The sequence below is a fragment of the Dryobates pubescens genome, chromosome 22 (genome assembly GCF_014839835.1).
Source record: "Dryobates pubescens isolate bDryPub1 chromosome 22, bDryPub1.pri, whole genome shotgun sequence".
Classification (NCBI taxonomy): domain Eukaryota; kingdom Metazoa; phylum Chordata; class Aves; order Piciformes; family Picidae; genus Dryobates; species Dryobates pubescens.
In genome coordinates this window covers 19,753,946-19,781,804 of record NC_071633.1, presented here as the reverse complement: position 1 = coordinate 19,781,804, position 27,859 = coordinate 19,753,946, and the positions used below count along the sequence as shown (strand labels likewise).

General features: G+C 62.8%; 2 protein-coding genes across 3 annotated transcripts; both read left to right on the top strand.

The window, feature by feature from the left end:
* Positions 1 to 181: 181 nt before the first annotated feature.
* Positions 182 to 9,837, top strand: LOC104297518 (ras-related and estrogen-regulated growth inhibitor). 2 transcript variants are annotated; one of them, XM_054171819.1, is made up of 4 exons: positions 182 to 312; positions 7,423 to 7,479; positions 8,373 to 8,446; positions 9,322 to 9,837. In XM_054171819.1, exons 1-4 carry the CDS (start codon positions 216 to 218, stop codon positions 9,805 to 9,807), a joined length of 714 nt encoding a protein of 237 aa, XP_054027794.1. In that variant the 5' UTR covers positions 182 to 215; the 3' UTR covers positions 9,808 to 9,837. The 2 variants fall into 2 exon arrangements, with proteins under 2 accessions (XP_054027794.1, XP_054027795.1); XM_054171820.1 differs by lacking the exon at positions 7,423 to 7,479.
* A 7,143-nt stretch (positions 9,838 to 16,980) lies between these two features.
* LOC104297519 (SITS-binding protein) lies at positions 16,981 to 27,644 on the top strand. The gene is made up of 10 exons (XM_054171812.1): positions 16,981 to 17,470; positions 18,865 to 19,036; positions 19,549 to 19,756; positions 19,840 to 19,990; positions 20,755 to 20,952; positions 22,035 to 22,303; positions 23,501 to 23,637; positions 25,429 to 25,550; positions 26,637 to 26,816; positions 27,378 to 27,644. The coding sequence occupies exons 1-10, from the start codon at positions 17,012 to 17,014 to the stop codon at positions 27,549 to 27,551; spliced, it is 2,070 nt and encodes a 689-aa protein (XP_054027787.1). The 5' UTR covers positions 16,981 to 17,011; the 3' UTR covers positions 27,552 to 27,644.
* The last annotated feature ends 215 nt before the right edge of the window (positions 27,645 to 27,859 follow it).

Below are 27,859 nucleotides of genomic sequence, written 5' to 3'. Positions count from 1 at the left end.
CTGAGGCACGGAGCCCGGGCAGGGGCCGCCTGGACGGGAAGGAGGAGGAAAGAGGAGGAGAATAGGGAGGAGGAAGAGGAGGTGGGCACCAGCAGCTGGGGACCGCCTGCCCCGAGCCCGGGGCTGAGCCCGGCCCGGCCCTCGGGGCGGAGCCGGCGGGCAGCGCCCGGCGGAACGAGGAGAGCGGCGGAGTCCGGCGGAACCCCGGCCCCGGTATGAGCTTCCCGCGGCCCCTGCGCCGCTCCGTGAGCCTCAGCCCGAGCCGGACCTTGCGCCTCGTCGTGCTGGGGCAGAGCGCCGTGGGCAAGACAGGTAGGACGGAGCTCCTGGCATCTCCCCTGCTTCCCCCCTGCAGCCCTCCCCAGATCCCCCCTGCTTCCCTCCCCGTGCCCCCAGGACCAAGGTCGAGCGCCCCGGGGCTGCAGCCGGGCTGGGGAAGGAGTTTGTTCGTGTGGCTGCGGCATCGCCCGGGTGGGAGCCCCCGGTGCTGTGCGCTGAAGGGTGCCCGGTTCCCTGCCCTCCAGTCTCGGTGGCGGGCACTCGCACCCAGGGCTGAGCCCGCGGTGCAGCTTCCATCCCTGGGCAGCGAGCGTGGGGCGGGGGCCAGGTTGTCAGCGTGGGAGCTCTGAGAGCCAACGGCTGGGCTCAGGTTTGTGCTTTGCCAGGTGCTGAGTTTGCTGCTCGTGGTTGGCAGAGGGAGGAGGTTGGCAGAGCCCCCTTGCAGCACTGGGCTCCGGCTTCCTTGAGGAAGGGAACCTTTGCCTGCGCTTTGCTCAGTGCTCTGCACCTGTGGCTGCCAGGTGGGGATTTGGAAGGCCGAGCTGGGAGCACCTGAGCCGTATCCCTCACCCCTCTCCTGCCGGGGATCATCCTCCCACCCCTTCCCACTCCTCCATCCCGGGCTGCGAGCGCCTGGGGGCAAAGGCGGCCTCTGCCCCGTTTCTGCCCTGGTTTTGCCCCATTTCTCCTCACTTCTTTCCCGTTTCTGCTCCGCACCTGACGCGGCTGCAGCAGGGTCCAGAGGCGCCGGTCCCTGGTGAGGAAGGCTGTGGATCCCTGTGGGATTTCTTGCGGCAGGACAGGCTGAGCTCAGCAGGGGCACAGCTGGGGACAGGGCAGTGCCCTGCTGGCATCTTGTCCCAGGAAAGCAGAACCGTTAACCGCTGTCAGCAGCGGCGCCCCGGGCTGGCGGGGGCCGGCCGTGGGGCCGCGGAGGTTGTGTCCATATAGAGTCAGCGCCCAGCCTCCCGCTCGCCCTGCCGGCGCTGATGACAAACGAGCGGCTCCCGGATTCAATTACCGCCGGCTGACTCCCGGAGCTCCGCGGCAGCCAGCGCCGGGAGCGGGAGCCCGGAACGGGGCTCAGCTCCCGCTGCTCCCAGAGCTCCAGGGGGGCTCCATGTGTGGTGCTTGGTCTCCGAGTCGCTGCAGGCAGATGGAGCCAGCCCTGGCTGTACAAAGCTCTGCCTTGTCCCCGAGTGCCCACCTCCCCCACGGGTGTTAACCCCACCGGGTGTGGGGTGGGTGCCCCTCCTGCAAGGCTGCTGTGCCTCCTCCATATGCTGGGATCATGCCAAGGGTGTTTAAGAGGTTCTCCAGCCGGGCTCAGCCCTGTGCCTCCTTGGTGGGCACGGAGGCAGGGCTGGGCACTGTGTGGGGGCAGCCTGCAGCGTCTGCCTTGTGCCAGCTCCCCTGTGAGTGCCTGCAGCCTTCGTGCCCTTCAGCAAAGCCTTTTTGTCATCCTCTTGAGCTGTGACAGGAACAGAGGCCATGGGACCAGGGCAAAGGGAGGTGATCAATACCTACACCCCATGGGCTGGCAGCTGCCCTGACACGGAGCTGTCCCCTCTGGGCCCCCTGCTCGTCCTGTCCTGCCAAGGGACAGCTTCTCATCTCCAGCGGGGGCTGTGCCCGAGCTGCCAGCAGGGCCCTGTGCCCGACAGAGCCAGGGGTGAGGACAGCTCTGAGCTTCCCCTGCCCGTCAGAGTGGTTCACACCCTGGGTGATGGACCATGGGCAGCTGGCCCGAGGCACCCTCCTTGACACATGAGGGAGGGGCATCAAAGGCAGCGGCACCCAAGCTCCCAAGGCCTGTGGAGGGCAGCTGCTCCCCGAGGCAGGGGCAGATGAGGCTGCCAAGGAAGGGCTGCCACAGGTGTGAATCCCTGCTCTGGGGAGGGAAGGGTGAAGGAAAGGTTCATCCAAACCCCTCCTTGAGCCAGCAAGCTCCTGGTGGGATGTGAGAGAGCTTCATGGGGGCGCATCAGGGGTGAGCTGGTGGCAGCAGCCCCCTCAGGAAGCAGAAGCCAGGCTGGGGGAGCTGAGGAGCTGAGGATGTGAACAACCAAGAGGGGCAATTAAAATCCAGGCAGTAACAAAGGGGGGGAAACCTCCTTAGTGCTCAGCAAGAGGTTGAAGGTTTAGGTTGGTTTGGAAGCAGAGTCATGGAATTGTTTGGGTTGGAAAACACCTCTCAGCTGATGAGTCCAACCCTCAACCCAGCCCCACCATGGCCATCAGACCACGTCCCCAGGTGCCATGGCCACACCTTTCTTTGGGGTGCTGACTCTACCCCCTCCCTGGGCAGCCTGTGCCAATGCCTCCTGGGATCTGTTGGCCCCAGGTGCCAGATGCCAGGCAGGGATGGGCTGGGGTGCAGCCCTGTGGCTGAACCCATCAGGATTTGAGAGGTTTGGGTTTGCTGCCTGTGCTGAGCTCAGCTCAGCTCACAAAGCTGCTGCAAGCTTTGTGCCCCTTCAGAGGGAGGCTCTGCTCACCCTCCTGAAGTGCTGCTTGCTGCCACGCTGCCCAGGCCAGGCCACAGCACAGGGCTCAATGTGGCCCCACAGGTACCCATCCCATGCCCACCCTGGCAGGTGACTCAAACCACCCCCTCCTCATTGCTGCAGACCAAATGGAACACAAAGTTAACCCTCCCAGCTTTGGGGGTCTCCAAGGAGGGCCCTTGCTGAGGTGCCAGGAGGGGGGAGAGAGACCTCCTTGTGAGGCTGGGCTGGGCTGGCAGCCTCCCTCCTGCTCCTGTGCTCTGGCCAATTTGTAATCAATGTAATTGGCTTCTCTGCTCACACCACCATGTGCTGGGCTCTGGGCAGCTGCCTAACACATGACAGAGTCAGGTGCCTCCTGAAAATGGAGCCCAGCTCCCCTCACTGCCCCCTCATCCTTTGGGTGCCTCTGGAGACCCCAGCACCTGCCCCCTGCGGGGTCCTTGGTTATCTCCACCGAGCAGCTGGGCTGGATTCCATCCCAGGCCCTTCAGATCCCTTCTCAGGCAGGCAGAGGCTGAAGCCCAGAGGTGGCTTGGAGGCTGCTGAATCCCCAGAGAGGAGCAGGGCAGGGGCAGAGGTGCTGGGGCTGAAGGAGCAGGCAGCCCAGCCTGGGGGGAGGCCACATGGATGTGGTGCTGAGGGACAGGGGTCAGCAGCTGCAGAGTGGTTGGCCTGGGTGATCTTGAAGTCTTCTCCAGTTGGAATGACTCTGAAGGGCATGGGTGGGGGCTCTAGGGGGGACTGGTGTCTTGGCATCTCCTAAAGCACACAGATCCAGCCTGCTGCTGGGGGAGTGTGCAGGGGGAGACCTGGGGGACACTGGCTGGGGGCCCAGATGTGCTGGGGAGAGCAAGCTGAGTGCAGGAGCTGGCTTGGCAGCAGCACCTGCTGGCTCTGGGGCACTTCACACCATGTCCTGCTTTTGGTGAGCTTCACTGTCCCTCCACACCCCTGCTCCGTTCCCTCCCTCCTGCTGCTCAGCTTCTCCACCCTGTCCCTCCTGGGCTCTGCTCTCCTGCCTTGCCTTTGCTGTTAGGGTTTTTTAACCTGTTTCAACTTATTTTCCATCAATTTCTGTCCCTGCTGCCTTTCCACACCAGCTCTCAGCCTCTCACTCCAGCCCCTGTACAGCTTGTCCCTGCCCATTAACATCATTAACACCTTCAAGGGCTTGAGCACCACCTCCATTAGCTGTGCTCCTGGGCTGCCTTCAGCTTCTGCTGCCCCAGAACATCACAGCCAGGCACGGATGCTGCATTTCCCAAGCACCCAAAAGGAGTCACCCAGCCAGAGCCCCAGCAGGAGCTTGCTGGCATCGGTGGATCTGCAGCATCAGGTGCTGGGAATCAGCTCCTGCGCAGGAGACAGCCTGGAAGGGCACTGGAGTCGGCTCAGAGCTCAAGGACCGAGGCTGAAGAGCAGCTGTGCTGCCTCACTGTGGCCCACAGCCAAGGGGAAGCTGTTTCTGAGATGGCAGCTGGGAGGGCTCTGTGCTGACCCTGACCTCCCTGCCCAGGGAAGCTCTGAGGGCAGGAGGGGAGCTCCTGAGCCCTGCAGGGCTGGGGGCTGCCTCTGGAGGTGCTGGAGCTTTCCAAGGGCAGCCTCTACCAGCCTGAAGGAAACTCCCTGCAGAAACAAGTTCTGGAGGGTGAGGATGGAGATGGTGAGTGGGGAATTCAGCCCCTGGGGCAGGCCAAGGATTCCTCCTGCTGGAAGCCCCTGAACTGTTCCTGGAGGCAAGTCCTCCACTGGCTCCACCAAGGGCAGCCAAGCACTGCCTGCTCCTCCTCACCCCTCCAGCAGCCCCCTGGCAGTCCCCAAGGCTCCTCAGGGCAGCTCCCCCAGGGCTCTGCAATGGGCTGCCCGAGGCTGCAGGTGTGTAAAGTCAGGCAAGGAGGACCCTTGGCTTGGCCTGGGGGCAGCCAGCTCCCTGGCACCGTGGTCCTGCACGCGCCCTTGGCTGCTGCTCAGCTCCTTCTGCTTCTCCCAGAGAGAGGGCACCTTGGCAGCATCTCACCAGTGGACTGGCAGCACCCCACCTGCGCCTCCCCTTCCCACCCACACCACTCTGTCTCCTCCCTGTGCCACAGAGGTGCCACATGAGCCCTGCCGTGGCCCTGGGGACTGTTGTGGTGCCAGGGGAGGCTTCCCTGTGTGCCAGCTCTGGAGCAGGAGCCTGTGATAAAATGCAGCAGTTGCCAGGACAGGGACAGGTCACTCCTCTGGCTTTGGTCACTCTGGGGACTCTTGGCAAAGTGCCACTGCTCTGGCTGCCCCCTGCCCCGACCACACCAGCAGGGCTTTCAGCACCTCCAGGTTGCTTCCTTGCTCAAAAGCTTTTGCTTTTCCCCCATTTCCAGTTCCTGGCCATTTGCCAGCTCAGCCTCGGCCCTGGCTGCTGTCCCCAGGGCTGGGAGGGCTCCTCTGGGGACCCCAGGCAGTGGCAGAGCTTCTCCTGCCCCCCAGGCAGTGGCAGAGCCTCTCCTGGGCCTTATGGATAAATGAGGAGCCTCTGACTGTCTTTTGCAGTCCCCAGAGCACCTCCAGCTCAGACCAGCTCTTGCTCTGGAGCCAAGGTCTGCCTCCTCCAGCCTGCCTGGGTGGAGAGGGCTGATGAGAGGCAGCACATTTCCTCAGTGAGAAAAAGGCCTTTGCCATGTTTGATGGAGCTCTTGGGCAAGCCTCCAGCAGCAGCCCTCCAGCAGCAGCCCTCCACCCAGCCCCACATTAGGGTAATTTGGGCTTCACATCTTCTGCTCTGGTGAGGGAGATGTGGGAGTTGGATAGGGGGGGCTCTGGCTGTGGTGTTTGATTCCAAGCTGCTGCTGTTCCTGTCTTGGGAGGGGGGAAAATTGAGCCAAATGATTCCACCCCCAGGCTGCTGCTATGCCAGCAGGTGGCAGGGGCAGGGGTGGTCTTGTGGCAGGAGGTTGCTTCGTCCCTTTGCACAGTGCAGAGGTGCTGGGGAGCAGGATCCTTGCAAGGAGGATCAGTCAGTGCTCCCTGCTTGTCCCCACCCCCCCTGAGCTGGGAATGTGACTGCCAGAAGGTGCTGTGCTCTGGGGGGTGGGGGTGGTCCTCAGGACATCTGCCAAGTGCTGCTGGCTGCCTCTCCAGGGCTGCCTCTCCAGGGCTGCCTCTCCAGGGCTGCCTCTCCAGGGCTGCCTGCCTGCAGCACATGGCTGGTGTGAGGAGCACCTCCCAGCCTGCCCTGCCCTCTGCTCCCCCAGCTTTGGCCTTCTGCTGGCTTTCAGCAGCTGTGGTGCCAGCAACCTTCCCTCCTGCAGTGAGCCTGGGTCAGGTCAAACAGCTGAGCTCCATGGGACCACCTGGGCAGCTTCACCCTCAGCACTGGTGGTACAGAGGCAGAACCTGGCCTGGCACTGGCTGGCCTGGCACTGGTGGCCCCACGTTGAGCTGCTTGGCTGGAGGCCACCGAGGGGATCTCTCACCCCACATAAAACTTCAGCACCTGCATAAATCTCTGCAGGATCAAGGCCAGAAAATGCAATTTATCAGCTCAGGCCACACAGGAGGGGGAGGTCCACGTGCCAGGAGCTGCCTTGCACCAGAGCCTCGGGGCTCTGCCTGGGCTGTGCTGGGGAAACCGTGCCCCAGGCCATCTCTCGTGGGGCACAGCCACTTCTTGCTGCTGCTTTTGAGGCTCCTGTGCCCTGCACTGCCTGGAAGGAGGTTTCTGCCAGGAGCAGTGCAGGAGAGGTTGCTGTGCCCTGGCCAGGCAGGAGCTCAGGTTGCCCAAATCCTGGGGGACCGTTGGTGCTCTCGTTGCTCCTGGGCTGTGTTCCATTGATGTGCTGAGTGCTTTGATGATGGTGATGACGGTGAGCAGGCAGCTTCGGGCAGAGGTGCCTGGTGTGTTGCTCATGGAACTGGAATTTCAGTCCTTGATGCAGAGCTTTGCAAAGAACATGAACAGAATCACGGGAGGGGGTGGGGGGTGGATTGGAGGGGTCCTTTAGAGCTCATCCTGTCCAGCCCCCTGCAGTCAGCAGAGACATCTGCAGCTGGAGCAGGGTGCTGAGAGTCCCAGGGATGAGGCATCCCCCACCCCCCTGGGCAGCCTGGGACAGCTGCAGCACCACCCAGGCTTTTCCCAGGGAGCAGTGAGGGTGCTGGGAATGGCCAAAGCCTGCAGGCTCTGCAGGGGGTCCAGGCAGTGCAGCAGTGCTGAGGTGGAGCTGCCAGCTCCTGCCCACCCCAAGCTGCCTGTCCTGCCTTGTGCACGGGGCACAGCGAGGCAGAGGGCAGCCTGGATGGGGCTGTGCCATCAGCCAGGGGCTGTGGGGGAGAGAAGAGCTCTTGCAACAGTCTTGGTCCAAAGCATCTGCTTTGGCAACCACAATCCCTTCCCAGTCTGCTTCACACTCACCTTTTGCCACCAAGACCTGGCACTTTGCTGCTCTGTTGTGCTCTTCTCTGCTCCCCACAGCCTGCCTGGGTGCCTCTCTGATCCCTCTGGGGATGGGCTCACAGCCTCCCTGCTGGGATGTCCTCTCCTGGTGCCCTGCTGGGCTGTTTCTCCTGGGGCTGGGGCATGTCCCTGCCCAGCCCATGTGCCTGCACCTTGCTCTGACAGCTGTAACTGGGCTGCTTGTGTTTGGTTTTTCCCCAGCACTGACTGTGAGATTCATCACCAGGAGATTCATTGGAGACTATGACCCAACCCTAGGTAGGTGATGTCCTTCCCTTCTTGCCATTGCTGCTGCCACCAGCTCAGCTCAGAGGCTCTGGTGGCCCCAGTGCTGCCCCTGGCAGAGCCAGCTCTTCTCCAGACTCACCTTATTCCCTCCTCTTCCTCCTCCACCAAAGCAGCAGCAGCAGCCAGAGGCTGCTCCCGGGGTCTGCCATCCCTTTTTCATCTTCTGTGGTTATGTTAAGGCAAAATCCCTTGGGACCAGGCACCTGTGTGGCAGGAGGAAGCAGAAGGTGCTCAGGCAGCTTCCAGCAGTTCCCAGGGTGGTAGCTTTTAGGGGGCAGGAGGCTTGGAAGCCGCTGGAGCAGTGGCTGTTGCTTCCCTGTCCTCCTGGGGCTGGGTTTGGGTTTGCATTTGGGTCGCTGCTGAAGCTTCCCAGAGCTGTTTGGGCACTGCTCATCCTCCTGCCCAGCTCCTGCTGTGCCCTCTCTGGGAAGCTTGGGAGTCCCTGTGTGAGCTGTGTGCTGGGCAAAGGGCTCTTCATCCCCTCCTGCTGAGCCCCTCTGCAGACCCTCCCCATGACCCCTTCTTGCTCCAACACTTTGTGACCATTGTCCCTTCATTTCCAGCGAGGCAAAGCTGGCTGGGTGCGGGGCTGGGTGCTGGGCTGGGGGCTGGGTGCGGGGCTGGGGGCTGGGCTGGGGGCTGGGTGGGTGATTAGAGCTGTTGGGCTCCATGCTGTGGGCTCAGGGTGTGGGAGGATGGTCTGAGCACCACTTGGAGACGTGGGCTTGAACTGGAGGCCCTGTGGGCTGCAGGCTGCAGCAGGTGCAGCCCAGCTCCTCCAGCTCAGCTTCCACCAAGGGCTCCTGGGTTCTCATTTCCTACCCAGGAGCTTCTCTCACGCTCCTCTGTCTGTCCACCCCCAGAGATGATCTACAGGCATGTGGCCATCATGGATGGGGAGATGGTGCACTTCGAGATCCTCGACACAGCTGGCCAGGTGAGCACAGGAGGCCATGGCTGAGCGTGGGCAATGCCCCTGGGGGGGTGGCACGAAGGAGGTCCCTGCTCTGCCACCAGCCTCAGTCATTAGCCCTTGAGCTGTGCTCCCCCTTGGGAGTTTCTCTCTCTCTGACACTCATTACAGTGTGGATTCAGTTAATATCTCCCCACTCCCCTTGCTGGTGTGCAGCACAACTCTGCTCCACACATCAGGAGCATCCTGAGGGCAGGGAGATGGCTCAGGGTCGCAGAAAGTTCTGGGTCAAAGGAGCCACCAAGCCCTGGGACTGCAGCTGATGGAGAGCCTGGTGCTGGCTTCCCACCCAGCAGCAGCCCTGCCCTTGTGGAGCCCCTCCAGCAGCACCAACTCTTCCCTTGTCCACACCAGGCTGGGCTGATCGCTGTCCCCATCCCCATCCCCATCCCTCCCCATCCCTCCCCATCCCCATCCCCATCCCCATCCCCATCCCCATCCCCATCCCCATCCCCATCCCCATCCCCATCCCCATCCCCATCCCCATCCCCATCCATCCCCATCCATCCCCATCCATTCCCATCCCCATTCCCATTCCCATCCCCATTCCCATCCCCATCCCCATCCCCATCCCCATCCCCATCCCCATCCCCATCCCCATCCCCATCCCCATCCCCATCCCCATCCCCATCCCCATCCCCATCCCCATCCCCATCCCCATCCCCATCCCCATCCCCATCCATCCCCATCCCCATCCCCATCCCTCCCTGCCCTGGGCTGCCTGTGTGGCTTTGCTGTGTGCAAGCCCAGGGCCAAGCACCTTCAGGGGGGCGGTGATGAGCCCCCGTGAGGGGCTGGCTGGGGGGTGCTGGGGGCTCAGGGCTGGTGTGCCCTGGCAGGAGGAGGACTCCCTGCAGATAGAGGAGAAGATCAAGTGGGGAGATGGCTTCGCCGTGGTCTACTCGGTGACGGACAGGTGCAGCTTCGACGAGGTGATGAGGCTCTGCTTCCTCATCAACCACATCCACGCCAGCCCCAAGAGGAGCAGCGGGGGCGAGCAGCCTCCTGTGGTCATCGTGGCCAACAAGAAGGACTTGCAGTTCGACAGGATGGTGTCCAGGGAGGATGGGGAGAACCTCTCCAAGGCCTTGAAGCTTCCCTTCTACGAGATCTCCACCCGGGACAGCTACGAGGAGACCGTGGCGGTGTTCAGCAGCCTCTACCAGCAGCTGCTGAGGCAGGGCCACTTCTCCCCGGGCTCCTTCAAGAGGAGGACAGTGTCCAAGCTGATGGAGAAGATCCCCAAGATGCAAGCCAGCTCCACCTTGAACTCGGCAGGCCGCAGCCTCAGCTTCAACTCCTTCAGGGACTACATCCCTGAGTGAGTGTCCCTGGTGCCGGGGGGCGGCTGGCCCTGCAGCCCCGGGGCGGAGGGGCAGCTCGTGGGGCTGTGCTGGCTCCAGGAGGGGAAGGCTCTGAGGTGGGGAGGGTGGGACTGGGGTGCAAGAGCCTTGTAAAGCCCCCAGGTCTGGGGCTTTGTGCCAGCAGGGAAGGTGTTCTTCACCCCTTCACTGCCCCCTCCTCCTCCTGCACGCTCTGCAGCACAGGTGGCCCAAGGACATCTCTGCTGGTGGTTCAGCCCTCAGAGGCTGTTCCACAGGGCTCAGACCCAGCACAGCCAGGCTGGCCTGGGTTCTGCCACCCCCATAAGAGCACCTGCTGGTTCTGGCTGTGCCCCCACCACGCTGGGGTGGCCCCAAGGTTCACACTGCCCCCTGGGCTCTCATCAGCCACCCCTGTCCTGGGGCACATGACCACCAGTGTTGCTGGGGTGGGAGGGTGGGGGTAAAGTGTCCAAACCCTCCCTGCCTGGCCAGCTGCCCTGAGGGGTGGTCACTGCCCACATCCCCCCCTCCATGTCCCCAGACCCACCCCCCCTGTGGATTGATGGTGGCAGAGGGCTGTGTCCCTCCCTGGAGAGCCAGCCCAGCCTGTGTGCCCATCTCCAGCCGGCAGTGCCCAGGGCTGCATTTCCATCCTGGCTGTGCCCAGATCTGTGAAGTGAAGCCCCTGCAGAGGGGCAGCCCCCACATGCCCCCAGCCCTGAGGAGCTTCAGAGCCCAGCTCTGCCCCAGCCCTTTCCATGTGCTGCTGCCCTGGCACCACAGCAGGGCTGGGGCACAGCTTTGCTAAAACCTCACTTCTGAGCATTTTGGGGTCCTTGGCATGCCCTCCTCAGTGCCCCCAGAGCAGCCCCGGGCACAGCAGCACAGGCGGCAGATGCCTGCTCCATGCTCTGGTGGGGCTCCTGCCCCCGATGCCCATCTGCACCTCGCCCCGAGGGGAGGCAAATCCTGCAGGCAGAGGCTCCTCCGGTACCGGCTGGGAGCTCAGGCTGCGCTCTGGCTCCTGCGTGCCGGGCAGCGCCGGGGGCTGCTCCTCTCCCTGCCGCTGCTGCGCTGTGCCAAACCCAAGCATGGCTGCAGCTGAGCTGACGCTGGAGGTGCAAATGATGCTCCTTGCAGGAGCCCCTTCACTGCCCTGCCCGCGAAGGGAAGGTGCCCAGGCCCCGAGAGCTGGGCAGAGGCAGGGCCGGCAGCTGGGGGCATCTTCTCCCTGCGGCTTCCTTTCTCCCCCTCCTGGTGCAGAGCCCAGGTGGCTGCGCTGGTGTCACACAGCTGTGTGCCCCCGCAGTGACCACCACACACCGAGCCGGGCTGGAAGCAGCCCCGCAGCTCATGCAGCTCCAAGCCCCTGCCGCGGGCAGGGACACCTCCTTGTGCTGTCTGCTGCTCTCTCCTGCGACAATAAAACCCAAGCTGGCTTCTGCCCGAGACGCTGTCGTGCCTGCGCGCCTGGCGCTGGGCTTGTGCCGCCCTGCTCTCTCCCCTTCCCGGAGGTGGTGGCCCAGGGGTGCACGGGGGGAGTGCACCGCTTCAATCAGGGTCGGACATCTCCTGTGTCCTCCACCAGCCCCCCGCCTGCCCTCCTGGCTCCCTCCAGCTCCGCGCTGGGAAATGCCAGGCGGAGATTGGTGCCCTGAGGCTTCCTCCGGAGCATCGGAGCCTGGGGGGCTGCTCGCCCCAGCTCCCCTCCCCGCTGCAGACCTCCACAGACAGCCCTGTCCCCCCCCAGCCCCCAGAGACGGCTCCCGGGGCTGCCTGTGCCCAGCCAAGGGCTTTCTCTCGCCTTTGGTCACCCACCCCCAGCCCTCCCAGGGCTGCAGGGCAGCCCCAGCGCGGGGCAAGGCGAGTGCCCTGGGGGACAGCCCGTGGGGGTGCACTGGAGATGCTGGCTCATCCCAGCTCTCATGAGCAGAGCAGACCCGGGGCTGGGGAGCTGGGGGGAGCTGCTGAGGGCTCGGGGGGGGGTGGTGGTGGTCTGGGGTCATTTGGGGGGGGGTTGTGACTTCCCAGGGAGCCCAGGCTTGGACTCTGTGTTCTGGCAGCAGGAGCTGCAGAGGTGTTTGCTGCTCGAGGCTGGGAAAGAGCTGCTTTGGGGAGGTGCTGGGCTGGGGACTGGAGCAGCCTGACCACAAAGGATGGGGACAGAAGAGCCTGGTGTCTATGAAGACAGAGCCTCCAACCTCCCTCACCCACCCCAACCCCAGCAGCTCAGGGCTGCACCAAGAGTACAGCTTGAGAGGGGTTGAAAACCATTGGGGATGCTGAACGCTGCCCCAGGCTTTCCCTGTGCCACAGACAGCTTCAAGCATGGCCCTTGGGCCATGGACTCACGGAAGGGTTGAGGTGGGAAGAGTCCTTTGAGCTCATCAAGGCCAAGCACTCACCTGGAGCTCACAACCCCAACAGTGCTGCTGAGCCACTGCCACCACAATCCTGCAGCTTTCAAACCCCTCCCGGGATGGAGGCTCCACCACCTCCCTGAGTCCCTGGGCAGCCTGTTCCAGAGCCTGGGAGCCCTTCCTGGGAAGGAATTGTTCCTCCTGTCCAACCTAATTTGCTTTGGGTTGTTTTGTTGCTGCTTGGGGGTTGTTGGTTGGGGGGTTGGTTTGTTTCTTCAATTAAAAACAATGGATTTGGGCTTTTGGGGCACTTCACCTGGAGGATCAAAACCTGGGCTGGGCCTGGCCTTGCCCCAGCCCCAGAGCACTTCCTGGGGGTGAAGGGGGAAGCAGAGCTGTCTGTGACACCCTCCAAGCAGGTGCAGCCTTTAAACACTCAGAGCAGGCACAGCCTCTCCTGGTCTCTGCTGAGCTCAGCTGCTCTGGGTTAAGCTCAGAGCAGAAAAGCTGAGGCAGGCTGGGTGCTGGCAGGCTCCCTGCCTGGCTCCAGGATGTGCAGCCCAGGGGGTGCTGGAGCTCAGGGTGCAGGAGGGCAAGAGCACAGCAGAGGTGGCTCTCCCCAGCAGGGCAGGCTCCTCTCTCCCACTTCAGTGCTTTGGGTGAGTTTTGTGGTGTGCTGGGCTCAAGGCTTGGTCCCTGTGCACTGGGGGTCTCACCAGCCCGGGGGTCCCCTAAATAGCAGCCTTTGCCTGGGCTGAGGGGAGGACAAGGGGCACCAGGGGGCTGCTTCCATCCCATTGGCAGCTGGGGTTGGCAGCCTGTGGCTTCCCAACTGCATCGAGCCCCTGCCACAGGCAGTGGCTGGGCCTGGGTGGGGGGGGGGACTGCACTGTGCCCCTGCCCCAAAAGCTGCTGCTCGGTGTGGGACCTCCCTGAGAGCTCAGACAGGCTGTGGAGGGATGCAGACAGCTGCTGGGGCAGGCAGGCAGGGTGTGGGGGGAGAGGCCTGACCCCAGCAGCAGCTTCCCAGTGCTGTCTGTATGTCCCCAAGCTTGGTGCACATCCTGCTGCCCCCTGCCCAGAGCCTGAGCTTGGCCAGAGCCTGGGGGATGAGGCTGCTTCCCCAGGGCACCTGGAGGAGAGAGCCCAAGTCCTGGAGGCCCTTTTGCTGCTGCCAGCAGTTTCCTCTTGCTCTTGGCCAGCCCTCACCTCCCTCCCTCTCTCCTTTATTCTTTATTCAAATAAAGCAGCACTGAGAGCCCCAAACAGCCCCCAGGGAGGCCTTGGGGTGCTGCTGGGAGCCTCTGGCTGCCACCTCTGCTGCTCTGAGGCTGCAGGAAAATATTGATGGTGAGGGCAGGTCCCCTCCACGAGCAGCCAGCCCTCTGCTCCTCACCTCTGGCAGATCCCTGCAGCTCCTCCTGTGCTCTGCTTGCCCAGAGGGGATGAAAGGTGGCAGCAGGGCTCTGTGTGTGACCTTCAGGGTCTGCTGAGAAGCAGAACCCCAGTCCCAGTGGGAATCAGCCCTAGTCCCTGATTTCTGGATGCTTGCCCCCAAAAGCTTTGCTTTTTGAGCTCTGCTTATTGGTGCTGCTGGGTTAGAAGTGTTCCCAGCTGCTCCTCCCTTCCCTGGGCAGCAGCAGCCCCAGGGAGCTGCAGCCACCCACCCCAGGAGAAGTCCTGGAGGGTTTGGAAATCGGAGCCCTTGGAGGGGGCAGATGTGTCCCCCCACACCCAGGGGGCTGGGGAAGCCTCAGCAGATGTCAGATGAAGAGCCTGAGGCCGCTGCAGACCTGTGGGGTCAGGAGGGGGGAGCAGATGTCCCGTTTGGCAGAGGAGGAGACTCAGAAGTGTGCAGATCCCTCTGTGGGAAGCATCCGGCTCGGCTGGCTGCAAGTCAGGAGGAGCAGCCCCAAGTGTTTGTGCTCCTGGGACGGCTCAAGGAGAGGAGGTTGTCGTTGGCCAGCGGAGGCCAAGCTCGGCGCCGGGCTGCTGGCAGGAGCCAGGTCCTGCTGCGACCCCCGACGGCGCCACGGCTCCACCCCAGGTAAAAGGAGCTGGGAAGAGGGCGGGGAAGGGGCTCCAGCCCTAACCCCTGCTGTGACTTGGCAAAACGCTGAGCTGCTCCCCCCCTGCAGGGCTTTTCCTCTGGGGATGGGGAGGAGGCTTGGGCTGCTTGTTAAGGAAGGCTTAAACACATCCCCCCGGGATCCCACCCAAGTGTAGCCCCCTCTCCCCCTCCCTCCTCCTGGGTTCCTCTAATCCCATCTTGGAGCAGTTCGTGGCCCCTCTCCCACCCCGTGGATGTGATTTAATCCTGCACCTTGTGACAGAGCTTTGCCTTGAGCTGCTGCTGCTGCCCAGCAAGCCCCAGCAGGCAGCCCCCTCCCCCCCCCCAGCCTGCTCCGGGGGAGCAGTGAGGAACTGCTGAGCCTGCTGCAGCTCTGCAGGACTTGTAGGGCTCCCACTGCCTCCCACCCTGCCCTGCCCTGGGGGATTAAACTCTCCTGGTGCACCAGGAACCGCAACCTCATCCCTGAGGGGATTTTTCTGGTCTCCCTTCCCCATTTCTGCATGGTTTGTAGCCAAGTAAAAAAGATTTACAGAGCCTCAGGAGAGGCTCCCAGCCCAGCCCAGGACTCCTGCCTCCTGCCCCTTGGCTCTAGGCTCCCCAGGAGCTCTGGATCACCACAAGGCTTCACTGGCTTCCCCTTGCTGCCTTTCCCAGGCTGTGGGCTGCCTTGGGCAGCACAGGTCCTACAGCCTGGCTGCTGTCTTCCCTGCTGCAGGAACCAGTCCTCCTTCCTCATTTTGTAACGTTTCTTCCCTTTATTTGAGTGGTTTTAGGTCCATAATAACCCTGATAGCTTTTGGGGGGGTACCCCATGGGAGCTGTAACCTCTTTGGCACTTCACACCCAGCCCTCTCCCCTGCACCCAGACTGCTGTGGTCCCTCCAGTGCTTCCCTGGTGAATCTCTCATCGCCCTGCACCTCGCCTCCAAGCCTTGGCTTCTCCTGGTCCTTTCTCCTCAGCTTGGATGTGACCTTTTCTCCCCTCCTGGCAGCTGGGAGCTGCTCACCCCAATACAATCAGCCCAGTTTTCCTTCCATCTCCTGCTGGACATCGCCTGAGCTGAAGGGGAAGATTCATCCTGTAGGCAAGGGCCTCTCCAGGGACTAACCTCTCTCAGGCAAGGATTCTCCTGGTGGATTCAGCCATCCCAAGGCCCTCCTGAAGAGCAGCACCTCCTGGGGTGAGTCTTTGGGTTCAGGGATTGGGGCTGTCAGGAGCTTTCCCTGGATACAGGCTGGGAAAACTCCTAAGTCTCTGATTGCTGGGAAGCCCCTGCTCACCCCTGGGCGGGGGGAGGACTGCTGGGACCAGCCTGTAGGGCATGGGAAGGGGATGGGAATCCCAGGTTTGGAGAGCTTCCTGCACTGCTGGGAGCTGCACCAGCCCCATGCAGCTGCTCGCCTCTGCAAGGGTGCTCAGCACTCAGGTGCCAGCAGCCCCCACTGGTCCTGCAGCCCTGGGGATGACCCAAGGGGGACCCAAGCAGCCTGGTTAGAGTGAGGCTGAAGCAAAGTGAACCCCTCCAAAATACACTCAGTCAAACCAGCAGAAGAGCCAAAGCAGCCGGGCAGGGGCTCAGCTCTGCCGAGCTCCCTCCGTGAGGGGTTGCAGCTTGCAGCAGGGACTCAGCCTCGAGAGCTGTGCCAGGAGTCCCTTCCCAGCCATTCCCTAGAAGCAAAAGCTTCTGGAAATGATTTTCCTTTCCTCTCCTGCTTCTGTTTCTGAGGCAGCTGCCCGGAGGTAGGTGCAGGCTGCAGGCAGAGGGGTGGGAGGGAGCTCTGTGCCGTCTTGGATAACACTCCTGGGTCAGGCTGGATCAGGTTGCCTTGGCTGCAGGGGTGGCCAGGAGGGAAAACGACCTCGGGGACGGAGAAGGAAAAGCTGCTGCCAACCCAACAGCTGGAGAGGCACTGGAGCTGCAGTGCCCAGCCAGTGACAGGCACTTCTGGGCACCGCTGGCCAACCTTTTACCCAGCCCTTAGGTAAAGGGATGTGCCTTTGGGAGCGGGTGGCAGGGTGTGGTGGGTGGGTGCTGGGGAGAGCTGGCATCTGGGCCTGATGTGCAGCGTGGTGGGATGGAGATGGCAGCATCTGGGCAGCCAAGGACATGAGGGCAAGCCAGTGCCACCCCATAAGGTTGTCACTGCTGGTGGCCTCTTGCCCAGCTGGAGCGCTGGGTGGCCATTCCCTCAAGCGAGGGCTCAGCCCTCCTCGCTGGAGCATGCCCACAGGTCCCTCTGCCCCCTGCATTAATCACATCCTTTCAAGGGTGGAAGGGAAGGGGATGGCATCCTGCCGTGGCATTCCCCTCTCCTGCACCCCCAGCTGTTTCTTGCTGCCCCACTAAACACAACCCCAAAGCCCTTGGGGGCTCCCCTTGGCTGCTCTCCACGTTCCCTCCCGTGGCTGTTGGCTGCGTGGGCTCTGCGCCCTGGGTGCCATCGCTGAGCGGGTTCCACCAGCTGTGCCAAGGGGCTGAGCTGGCACCCAGCACTGGGGTTTGTGGTGGAGCCACTGTGGCAGCCAGTGAGAGCCTGGCAGCAGGATTTGCCCACGGCAGGGCGGAGAGGGAGGCTGCACAAGAGCCTGCTCTCACCTTTGGCTGCTTCCAGCAGGAGAGCTGCTGCCGTCCTGGGGGCTGAAACTCTTGTCTTTGTTTTTGTGCTCTTCCGAGGCAGTGCAGGAGCAGAGGCTGCGGAGGTTCCGCGAGTTTTCTTTCTGTGCTGCTGCAGGGAGGGAGGAAGAGGAGCAGGAGCATCCCCTGGCGCCATGCCGCTCAGCCGCCACACCGGGCAGCTCCCCGAGGCCAACTGGACCCTGGGCCTCCGGGAGATGACGGAGCCCTGGAAAGGAGCCCTCGGCTGCTTCGGCGTCGCCGTCTTCTTCGCCATGACCATTGGCATCATCTCCTGGCAGGCGGTGGAGCAGTCCCCGGAGGAGTGGGTGCTGCGCGGCCGCGCCGGGGGGGTGCTGTGGGAGCGCCGTCGCGGGGCCCTGCTCCTGCGGGCGCTGCCGGCGGGCAGGACCGTGGCGCTCATCGCCGTGGGCGGTGTGCCGGCTGCCGAGCCGCCCCCGCCACGGGACCACTGCTGGCACGATGGTGGCACCTTCTGCTACGCCTGGGAGGAGGACGCCGAGCTCCGTCTGTCCCTCGAGCCCCCGCCAGCCCCCGGCACCGAGTGCTATGGCGTCCACTGGACCCCGCTGCGCCCCGACGTGGTGCTGAAGGTAACGGGGACCCCCCGGCCCTTCTGTGACCTGGGGTGAATCTCCCTGCTTTGGCTCGGATGTGTGATTTCTAAGCATGGTCGTGAGGTCACCATGGGTGGGGGCAGCCCAGCTTCCATAGCCTCCGGTAGCTCAAGGGTCCGGGTGGGAGAAGCCTCTCTGGAAGCCTCATGCCGGGATGCTCAGCTCCCAAACCACCCGGGGGGGTGGCTGCCTCCTGCCAGTGCCCCGCTGGTAACCCCGGGGTGGGAGAGCTGTGTTTACAGGGAGACAGAATAAATAACCAGCCGGGAGCACAATGCTGGCAAGCAAGGCGAGGAGCGGAAGGTCTCCTCCAACCACAGACACAATGCAGCAGCTCTCTAGGGATGGATTCGTCTGCTGCAAAGATTTACGGGGGGGCTTTTCCTACCCTCCCCGGCTTTCCCCCTCGGGTAAATGAAAGCAGACTCTGCAGGCCAGCCCTAAGGAGTGGGAGGGAGAGCCCCGGCAGACCGTGGGCGGGGGGCTTGCAGGGCCGGGGAGTTCTGCCCCTTCAGCCGTGCATCTCCGGCTGGCGGTGGCTGGAGCGGCTGGAAGGCGCTGCCCGAACGCAGCCGCTGGGGCTGCTTTCCTCCGCTGCCGTCGGTCTGGGGCAGCTGAGAGGATGAGCCGCAGAGGATAGGATTCTCCCCGCTTGTTAACACCGCAGAAACTCTAACCCCCAAACTCTGGCTCTGCTGCAGTGAAACTGAAGAGTTCCGAGCAGGCTTTTTCGCCCTCCCTGCCCGCGGGTGCAGCTGGTTCAGCTGTCACCTGCAACAGCGATTTGGAGCCTCTAGCGTTTCCACTTTAATAATTTACATCTCCTCTCCCCACCCCTCGCTGAGGCTTCACCTCCCGCTGCCCCCGCAGCAGAAACCAGATCGGGGCTCCGGTGGGGTCGGGGCGGGGGGGAGAGAATTGCGTGGGTTGAATTTGGAGTCCCCGGATCCCTCTCTGCCCAGCCCCCGGTCCCCAGGCTGTCCCCAGGTGCAAGGTCACACAGGGGGCTGAGTCCTGCTGCACCCCCACCTCGCAGAAAGAGGAAAGCTTTGGAGGCTTTGGGGCAAAACCTGCTGGGTCCAGGCTGGGGATGTCAAGGCTGCGACCTCAAGCAGCTGGGTGGAACCTCAGCATTCCCTGTACCTGGAAGCCCAGCACTTGTCCTGGAGGGAACCCAAAAGGCTTCTGCTGGGGGAGAGGTGGGAGGCAGAGGGTGGAGGGCACAGCTACAACTCCTGGGGTTGGGATTGTCCCAGCCTGTGCCCTGGCTGCAATCAGGTGCAGGGGGTCTCCTCTCCAGACACAGCTGCTGCCCCCTTCATCCTCAGCCCGAGGTGTTGCTCAGCCCCTGGTGGTGCTCTCTGCTGCAGGATTGCTTCTCCATGGCCAACGTCTCCTGGTACGGTGGCGCAAGCCTCCGTGCCCAGCGCTGGCCACTCAACGGTGCCCAGAGCCCTGCACAGCCCTTCCTGAGCGGTGACCTCGGCAAGAACCCCTCTGGCTATGGACCTGTCCTGGAGAGATACTTCCTAGGCTCCACAGGTGAGCACAGCCTCCCTGCCCAGCCTCTGCTCCTTCAACCCCTCCGTCCCTCTCCTTATCCATGAAGCAACTCAGCTCAGAGCAGGGGAGGAGTCTCTGGATTCGAGATCCCCTCCTGACGGCAGCAGGACCCAAGGGATGGATCCCCAGATGCCTCCTCTGAGAGGTCTTTTCTCTCCAGCACCTGGGAGGTCTCTTCTCACCAGGGCCAGCTGATAAAATGAGAGGCAGCAGACTGAAACTGTGCCAGGGAAGGTTTGGGTGGGAGACTAGCAACAATTCCTTTCCTGCCAGAGCGGTCAGGGCCTGGCACAGGCTGCTCAGGGCGGTGCCGGAGTCCCCATCCCTGGAGGCAGTCCAGAAAGCTGTGGCCATGGCACTGGGGAGAGGGTTTGGTGGCTGTGGTGGGGCTGGGTTGGACTCGGTGACCCCAGAGGCCTTCTCCAGCCCAGGCAATTCCACGACAGCCAAAAGGGTTCTGTGCTCCCACAGCTGCTCTCCTCTGCCCGCAGGCGTGACGGTGACGGTGGCCCCCGAGGTGCCCCTGCTGCTCTCCCTGGAGAGCCACAGCCACTTCTGCCTGGAGACGCCGGCGGGCAGAGCCGCGGCGCCCCTGCGCTACCAGCTGTGCCTCAGCCCGGACGTGGCCACTGCCCAGCGCCACGTGGGCGGCCGGCTGGCGCGGCAGCAGCGGGCACTGCCCGACGCGGCCCTCCTCGGGTAAGAGGCTGCTGGCTGCGGGGCTGCTCCGCCAGCCCTCGTGCCAGCGCGTGGTGCCACCCCCAGCTGTCTCTGCCACGCAGGTCTCCGCTCTGGCGGTACCAGGGCCCTGCCAGCTCGGCTGCCAGGGTCAGACGGGGCCTGCGCTCCCTGGCCAGGAGGCTGAAGAGGCATCGCCTGCAGGAGGGGGTCCTGGCCCTGGGGGAGCACTGCACTGCTGTCCTGGCTGCTGCGGTATGCCCCGCCCTGCCCCGCCCTGCCCCGCCCTGCCCCGCCCACCTTTGGGCTTGGAAGGCAAAAGGGGAGCTGCCACCAGCCCTGCTCTTGGCACCACACTGCCCAGGGCTAAGGCAGGAATCGCCCCCCTGGACTGGGCACTGCTGAGGCCACATCTCAAATCCTGGGGTCACCTTTGGGCCCGTCACCCCAAGGAGGACATTGAGGTGCTGGGGTGGGCTCAGAGAAGGGCAGCAAAGCTGGGGAAGGGTCTGGTGAGGAGCAGCTGAGGGACCTGTGGGTGTTGAGCCTGAGGAAGAGGAGGCTGAAGGAGACCTCGTTGCTCCCTACAGCTCCCTGAGAGGAGGCTGGAGGTGGGGGGTGGTCTCCTCTCCCAGGGAACAAGGGCAGGATGACAGCAAATGACTGGGGGGCCCCAAGGAACAATTTCTTCCCCTCGGGTTGTCAAGGCCTGGCCACCCTGGCAGTGGTGCAGCCTCCATCCTTGGAGAGGTTTCCAAGCTGTGGTGCTGAGGGACAGGGTTTGGGGGTGCCCTGGCAGCGCTGGGGTTGGGGTTGGAACTGGTGGCCTTCCAGTCTCGACTCTATGACTCCAAACCTCTCCTGTGCGGCGCAAGCACAGCTCTGCGGGGTGGGGGCTGTGAGCCTCCCCCCTCTGAAGAGGGATGCTCGCTTTGGAGCTTCACCCCCCCACACACGGTGACATCAGGCAGCTGGTGCTGGGTGTCACTCTGCAGCCCCTCTTTGTCCCCTCCCCGCAGGAGGACCTCTCCTCGGAGCGGGGGAAGAGGCAGGACCCCTCCCGTGCCTGGGACCCTGCCCTGGTGGAGCCTCTGCAGGTCTCCCTCACGCTGTCTCCCTACACCAGCATCTCCTCCCCGCTCTTCCTGCGCTCGCTGCGGGACGGCACCGCGGAGAGCTCCTGGCTCAGCCTGCAGCTCCGCGGCGGGGGCTGCTCGGTACGTGACCCCCTCCAGCCCCCCAGCCTGCTGCTCAGCCTGAAATCAAAGCTAGAGCCTGGGGTGCAGTCCGAAGAGTGTGGCCGCAGCTCAAGGGAGGTTCTCCTCCCTCTCTGCTCTGCCCTGGGGAGGCCACAGCTGGACTGTGGTGTACAGCTCTGGGCTCCCCAGTTCCAGAGGGACAGGGAACTGCTGGAGAGTGTCCAAGGGAGGCTGATGAGGATGATGAAGGGCCTGGAAGATCTCTCTGACCAGGAAAGGTGGAGAGCCCTGGGGCTGTTCAGCCTGGAGAAGGCTGAGAGGAGCTCAGGGAGCAGGAGCCAGTTGCTTTCCAGTGGTGTCCTGGGGCAGGGCAAGGTTGGACCAGGTCATCTTCGGGGTCCCTTCCAAGCCTTGCAGTTCTATGAGTCGCTGAAGACCTGCAGAAGGGCACAGCCTAACCCCCCCGGGGGAGCAGCTCTCCTCCTGCTTCATGGGGGAGCAGCTCTCAAAATTCCAAGCCCAAAAGGTGTTTGGGAAGCAGCCAACAGTCAGGAGCTGCCCCCAGGTCCCTCCACGGCAGCCACTGGAGTGAGATGTGGCTTTCCCACCAACCTAGGGAGTCTCAGGGCAGGCTGAGAGAGGGTTTCACCTCTGCACCTTGCACCAGAGTGGTGCAGATTGTGGGTAGAGAGGATGAGGGCAGAGCTGGCAGCCTCCAGCCCTGTGCCCAGGGGCTGCTGTTTCATGGCACGAGTTGGGCTGGAAGGGACCTTTGAAGGGCAGTTAGGCTCAACCTGCCTGCAGCCAGCAGGGACAGCTGCAAGCACAGCAGGCTGCTCAGAGCCCCTAACAACCTGACCTGGGATGAGGCATCCCCCACCTCTCTGGGCAGCCTGGGACAGGGTCTCACCACCCTCATGGGGAAGAGCTTCTCCCTTCTCTCCGGTTTGAATCTGCCCCTTCTAGGCTAAGCCATCAGCCCTGGTCCTGACCCTGCTCAAAGGTCTGTCCCCCCCCCGCCCCGGAGCCCCCTTTGAGCGGCGGCAGGCTGCAGCACGGTGTCCCTGGTGTCTGACAGCAGTGCCCACCCTGTGCCACAGGTGCCGCTGCTGACCACCTGGAAGGGGCAGCTCTGTGCCCGCCTCAACGCCACCAGCGAGGCAGCCCTGGGCTGGTTCCTGGGTCGCGCCCGGCGCTTGCGGCAGGCGCTGGGAGCTGCCTACCTGGCCTTCGAGGGCGCAGAGGGCAATGCCTTCCTGGAGCAGGATGTCCAGCCCCCGGCTGAGCTGGCAGGGGACAGCTACACCACGGCCCTGGCGGCGGCACTGGCGAGGCTGGGAAACGCCACGGTCATCAGCGCCGGTGCCAGGTGGGCACCGAGCAGCAGCTGCTTCGCTGGGGTGCTTGGGGGGTGGCTGAGGGGACGGTCGGGAGGTGCCTTTGGGGTGCTGAGGCACTGCTGGGCACCCAGGGCAGCAGCGTGGAGGTGGGTGAGGGCATTAGCTGAGGCGTGGAGGCTCTCACCTCTGCTCTCTCCTCCTCCCCTCCCTTTGGAGGACTTTCATTCTGTTTTTTTGTGTCTCAGAGCACAAAACTGCTTAGAGACATCGATGCCAGGTGCAGTGAGAGAGCACCTCGGTGTCTATGGCCACTGGAGCTGCAGGGGCTGCCCCCTTTGCATCTCCTGCTGCAGGTGAGGTGTGGATGGTGAACTGCAGGAGAAGGCAGCTCCAAGCCACCTCCTTCCCAAGCAAAAGCCAAGTGCCACCCCCCGAGGTGGCCAGGGGCTCTTCCTCAGCCATCTGCAGAACCAGAGTGGGGGAAATCCCTTTTCCCAACCATTTCTCTGTCCATACATGACCTAACCTTTCCTGGGGGGCAGCTTCCATACCAGAAGTGTTTCATAAAGCAGCAAGTCAGCCTCACCACCTCCTGAGATGGCAAAGTGTCCTTGGGAGGACCTTCCAGGAGCCAGCAGAAGGCTGGGAGGTAGAGGGGGAAGCCAGACTCCAGGAGCAGGTAGACTCAGACCAAACCCCTGCCCTGGGTTAGGTGAGCTCCAGACCCTTTTCCAAGGCAAAGCTCATTGTGAAGCTCCAGATTTGTCCCTTTTTGGCCACCAGAAAGGCTGTTTGGATGTGGAGAACCAATTGAACCCAGGGCTGAGTGTGCTGCTGGGATTCCCCAGCTGGTGGTGTGGCTTCTGTGAGCATTCCCCCCGCCCGGGTTGGTGTTGCTGTAGGAGAGGTAGCAAGAAGATGCTGCAGCCCAGAGGGTGGCTCTGCTGCTCTCAAGGTGACCACCAAAGCATGGTCCTCATGAGATCAGGCCAGGAGAGAGAGACCTTTGAAGAGAGGATTTGTGGAGAAGGAAGAGTGGGGCTGCCAAACTCGGGGGTGGGCACAGAGGGTGGGAGTGGTGTTGGGGAGCACTGGTTTCCCTCCACAGAGGCCACACAGTTGGAGAAGCTCACATCTGGCCACAGTGGCTGCCAAGGCAGCCAGGCCGGGGAGCTTGGGTCCCTGTGAGCCACCTGAGCCGGTGGCTTTGTGCTTGATTCCCCCAGATCCAGCCACCTCCCCCTCTGGGTCCAGATGAGCCCTCTGCACCCCGACTGGAGCCACGCAGGGCTGAAGGGACTCATCCCCTCCGTGCTGCACTACAGCCTCCTGGGCTACAGCTTCTTCATCCCCGAGGCAGTAGGTAACCAGCTCCTCTCTGCCTTTCCCCTGCTGCTGCCCTTCCTGCTGAGGCTTTGGCAGGAGCTGTCCAGGTGAGACAGGGTGGGAGAGACCTCTGCACCACCCCCCTTGGGTGTGCTGGGGGAAGGCTGGAGGCACTTTGATCCCAAGACCCTTCTGAGGGTCCTTGTCTCGTGAGGAGAGGAGGAGAGGCCTGAGAGGGGATCTGCTTAATGCCTCTCTGAAGGGTGGGTGCCCAGAAGGGGCCAGGCTCATTTCAGTGGGGTCCTGTGGCAGGGCAAGGGGCAAGGGGCAGACTGGAACCCAGCAGGTTCCACCTCAACATGAGGAGAAACTTCTTGAGTGGGAGGGTGCTGGAGCCCTGCAGAAGGCTGCCCAGAGAGGCTGTGGAGTCTCCTTTGTGGAGACTCTCAGGACCCATCTGGCTGTGCTCCTGTGTGGCCTGCCCTGGGGGGTTAGACTCTATGGCCCCTGGAGGTCCCTTCCACACTCCACCCCTCCATCGTTCTGTGACCTGAAGGCTCCTGCAGGTTCAGCCTGGCTGACTTCCAGTTAGTTACCTCAAGCTGAGGGAGAAACCAAAGCCTCTGCTGCTGAGTTGAGAAGGCAGCCCCAGAAGCAGGCAGGTCTCTGGGGGTGCTCCTTGCAGAGCTCCAGCCCACAGCTCCCACAGCTTTGCTGCAGCTGACACCCAGGCAGCAGGACTCAGACAGAGCCCCTGGCCTGAAGCTGCCTGCCCAGGCTCCTGGCTGGGAAACAGTCCTGAAGCAACAGGTTGGGATTTCTGCCCCTAAGGACAAGGGCTTCAGAAGTCCTGAAGTGAGAACCTCAGAGACTCAAGAAAAACCCTCTCCTGGGGGCCAGGCAGCTCAGCTGCCCCTTCCTGGAGCTGATTGGTGTCCAAAACATCTCCCAGACACACAGAGGCTGTGCAGGGAGTGGAGCTGCAAAGCCAGTCCTGGAAAGGGACTGGAGCTGTGTTTCAGTTTGGGCTCTATTTTTAGGTAGCTTTCCTTAGAAAATGAGGCTCAGCTGCTGAGGCTGTGCCAGGGCCCTCCCTGCAGAGCTGCTCAGCTTGGCTTTGCTGCAGGCGAGCTGCACCCCTGCTGCAGCTGCTGGTGGTGTCTGGGCCAGCTCCCCACAGCTGGAGACCTGCAGCAGTGCACAGGGGCCCCCCGGGCTGGGCAAAGACTCAGGAGGAGCAGGGCTTTGTGGGGGGCTTGGGTGAGCCCCCAGCCTTGGGCATGTGAGCTGTTCCCAGGGGAAGCTGGGCCAGGCTTTCAGCACAGTGGAGCTGGAGCACCCCAGCAAGCCTGTCCCTGGCCCATCCTGTCCTCTCCAGCCCTTCCCCAGCCCCTCACTGGAGTTTCAGAGGGGAACTGGGATGCATTTCCACTAGATTAATTAATTCCTGATTAACTCAGTAGCAATACTCTGCCTCTGCACCACTTTTCACTATGGGCTTGGAGGGGCCTGAGCTGCAGGAGTCATCCCTGTGATGCTTTGTCTCTGCATCCAGGTGGCAGGAGGCCCAGCACTGCCCCAGTGCTTTGCTTTGCAGGGGGCAGGTCCCTTCCAGCGTTCTGCTAACCCTTAGAGAGCCCTGAGGCATCTCCAAGCCTCTCTGGTCTGGCCAGAGATGGATGTCTGATGTGCTCAGGGAAGGAGACTGGGGGTGGGGAAAGCTCAGCTCCTTTTGCAAGAGGGTGACCTGTTCTGCCTGCGTGGGGAGCAGGTCCTCTGGGACTCATCCCACCTCGAGATGCCTCACTCAGCTCCTTGTCCCCGGCAGGAGGGACCCTGGCCAGCGACAGCCCAGCGGACCCGGAGCTGTACGTGCGGTGGCTGCAGATTGTGACCTTCCTCCCCGTGATGGCCTTCAGCACACCCCCCTGGCTCTGCTGTGACCCCTGGGTACGTGTCCCTGTGCCCCATAGAGCAGCACACCAGGTCCCTTCCGTGGCAAACACCCCCCAGAATCCATTTGGGTCCCTGAGGGGGGAGGCTGAGGCTAAAACTGATGGTGCTCTTCTTGCTGCCCTGCCCCAGCAGCCAGGGCCCTTCACGCTCCCAGCGCTGCTTTGGCTGCACCCTGGTGGCTTTGCAGCTCCTGGCTCTGTGCAGCCGAGGGGGGGTGGTGCCCACAGCACCCCCAGCAATCACCCCTGGGCCTCCCCTTCCCTTGGGCTGCTGGAAATGTTTGCTCAAATAATGATCTGCAGCCTTTGCAGAGTCACCTTCCAGATCTCTTTGGAGACATTTTCCCCGGGGCTGTCACCTTCAGAGCAGGGACAAAATGAGGCCACAGCAGGGTAGATGTCATCAGCTCTCTGAGCCAGCAGAAAGAGCTCAATGCCTTGGTTAAAGACACCAACAGCAGGGCAGTGATCACCTCCCAGCCACTGTCCTCAGCTTCCACAGCTAATGTCCAGAGAGCTTCCACACCTGAGGGGCGTGGGACTGCCCAGCCTGGGGAAAAAGAGGCTGAGGGGAGACCTTCTGGCTCTGAGACGCCCTGCAAGGAGGCTGGAGCCAGGTGGGGGTTAGTCTCCTCCCAAGGAACAAACAGGATGAGAGGCAATGGCCTCAAGCTGCCCCAGGGGAGGTTCAGGCTGGGCACAAGGAACAATTTCTTCCCCTCGAGGGTTGTCAAGACCTGGCCCAGGCTGCCCATAGCAGTGGTGGAGTCCTCCTTCCTGGGGGGGTTTCAAAGCTGTGGTGCTGGGGGCCATGGTTTGGTGGTGCCCTGGCAGTGTTAGGTCAATGCTTGGCCTCCATTCCCTGGGAAGGCTTTTTCAACCTCATTCCATGACTCCAACTGGGACTCGGTCTGGACTGAGCCTGTTTGCCCCTTGCCAGCTGCCCCAGCTGGGCCAGCACGGTGCAGTGTGGCAGCCTCTCCCCCCTGAGGCACAGCTGTAGCTGGGAGGTTGCTCTGCTGGCTTTGCTGTTTGCTGGCTCAGCCCTGTGGTGGCTTTCTTGCTGCTCCCCACGCTGCAGGTGGTCAATCTGACCAGGCAGTGCATCCGGAGGCACCGGGACTTCGTGGTGCCCCTGCTCCTGAAGTACAGCCAGGAGTGGCTGCACCTGGGGCACCCCATCTTCAGGCCAGCCTGGTGGCTCAGCCCCACAGACCCCACAGCCTTCACCATCGAGGATGAGTTTCTCATTGGGGATGAGGTAAGAACCGTGGGGACTGAATGCCCTGGGAGGGCAGCTGGGGGCAAAGAGGGGTCCCCAATGCTGCCACAAGCCTGCTGAGTGGCACAGGGATGTCTCTTGCCCTGGCTCTGTGCCACCAGTTCCCAATGCAATCTTGCAAGAGCTCGTGAGAAGCTGCACCTGCAGCACCTGGGGTCTCCAGGCCAGCCTGTGCCCCCTCACCCACCCTGTCTTGCTCAGCCTGGGAGCAGCAGCTTTGCTCTGCAGGAAGCTGACTCCTGCTGGGGCTCTTCGTTCAGATCTTCCAAACCAGGAGCTGGAGGGACTCGAGGGGCTCCTGCTGGCAGGGCTGATCTCAAAGGCCACTGCCATGGTCTTCCCCACCACGGCTCAGGAAGCCTTGCACTCGGCAGCTTCTGCTGCAGGCATGGATGTGTCCCTTCCTTTGCAGCCAGGAGCCAGAGCTGCTCCTCTTCTCTGGCTGCTTGCTTGTCCCTTCAGCCTCGTGGTTTGCCTGGTGCAGGCAGGGTGCAGCTCAGCCCCCAGGAGCTCAATCTCTTGCTGTTGTTTCCACTGCAGGTCCTGGTTGCCCCAATAACAGAAAAAGGGCAAAGAGGGAGAGACATTTACCTGCCTGGGGCTGGGCTCCTGTGGAGGGACACCAGCTCTGCCCGTGTCTTCGATGGGGGCACCCTGCTCAGGAACTACTCTGCCAGCCTGGCAGAGGTGCCAGTTTTTGTGAAGACCTCCTGAAGTGGCAGACTGTGGCAGCTGGTGGACTGCTGCCCTCCCTCAGAGCAGTGCTGGCCAGGAGCGCTCTGCCATGGGGCAGCTCCAAGCCATTTGCACTTCAAGAGCTTGGGGTTTGGGGGGCTGGGTTTTTGGGTGGTCTTTGTTTGGGTTTTATTTGGGGTGAGGGGGGTGGGGAGGGGGGGTGGTTGTTTTGGTTCTGTTGGTTTGGGGTTTTGTTGTGTTTGGGGTTTTTTGGTTGCATCAGCACTGGTTTGGATCTTTGCTCAGTGGCTGTTGCTCTGCAAGGGTGGAAGCAGAGCTCTGGAGCG

Excerpts from the sequence above, each read along its gene's own strand:
- LOC104297518 (XM_054171819.1), top strand. The coding sequence starts at position 216 with ATGAGCTTCCCGCGGCCCCTGCGCCGCTCCGTGAGCCTCAGCCCGAGC. Across the intron at positions 313-7,422 it reads GAGCGCCGTGGGCAAGACAG|CACTGACTGTGAGATTCATC; the intron begins GTAGGACGGAGC and ends GTTTTTCCCCAG. Across the intron at positions 8,447-9,321 it reads TCCTCGACACAGCTGGCCAG|GAGGAGGACTCCCTGCAGAT; the intron begins GTGAGCACAGGA and ends GTGCCCTGGCAG.
- LOC104297519 (XM_054171812.1), top strand. The coding sequence starts at position 17,012 with ATGCCGCTCAGCCGCCACACCGGGCAGCTCCCCGAGGCCAACTGGACC. Across the intron at positions 22,304-23,500 it reads GTCATCAGCGCCGGTGCCAG|ATCCAGCCACCTCCCCCTCT; the intron begins GTGGGCACCGAG and ends TGATTCCCCCAG. Across the intron at positions 25,551-26,636 it reads GGCTCTGCTGTGACCCCTGG|GTGGTCAATCTGACCAGGCA; the intron begins GTACGTGTCCCT and ends CCCACGCTGCAG.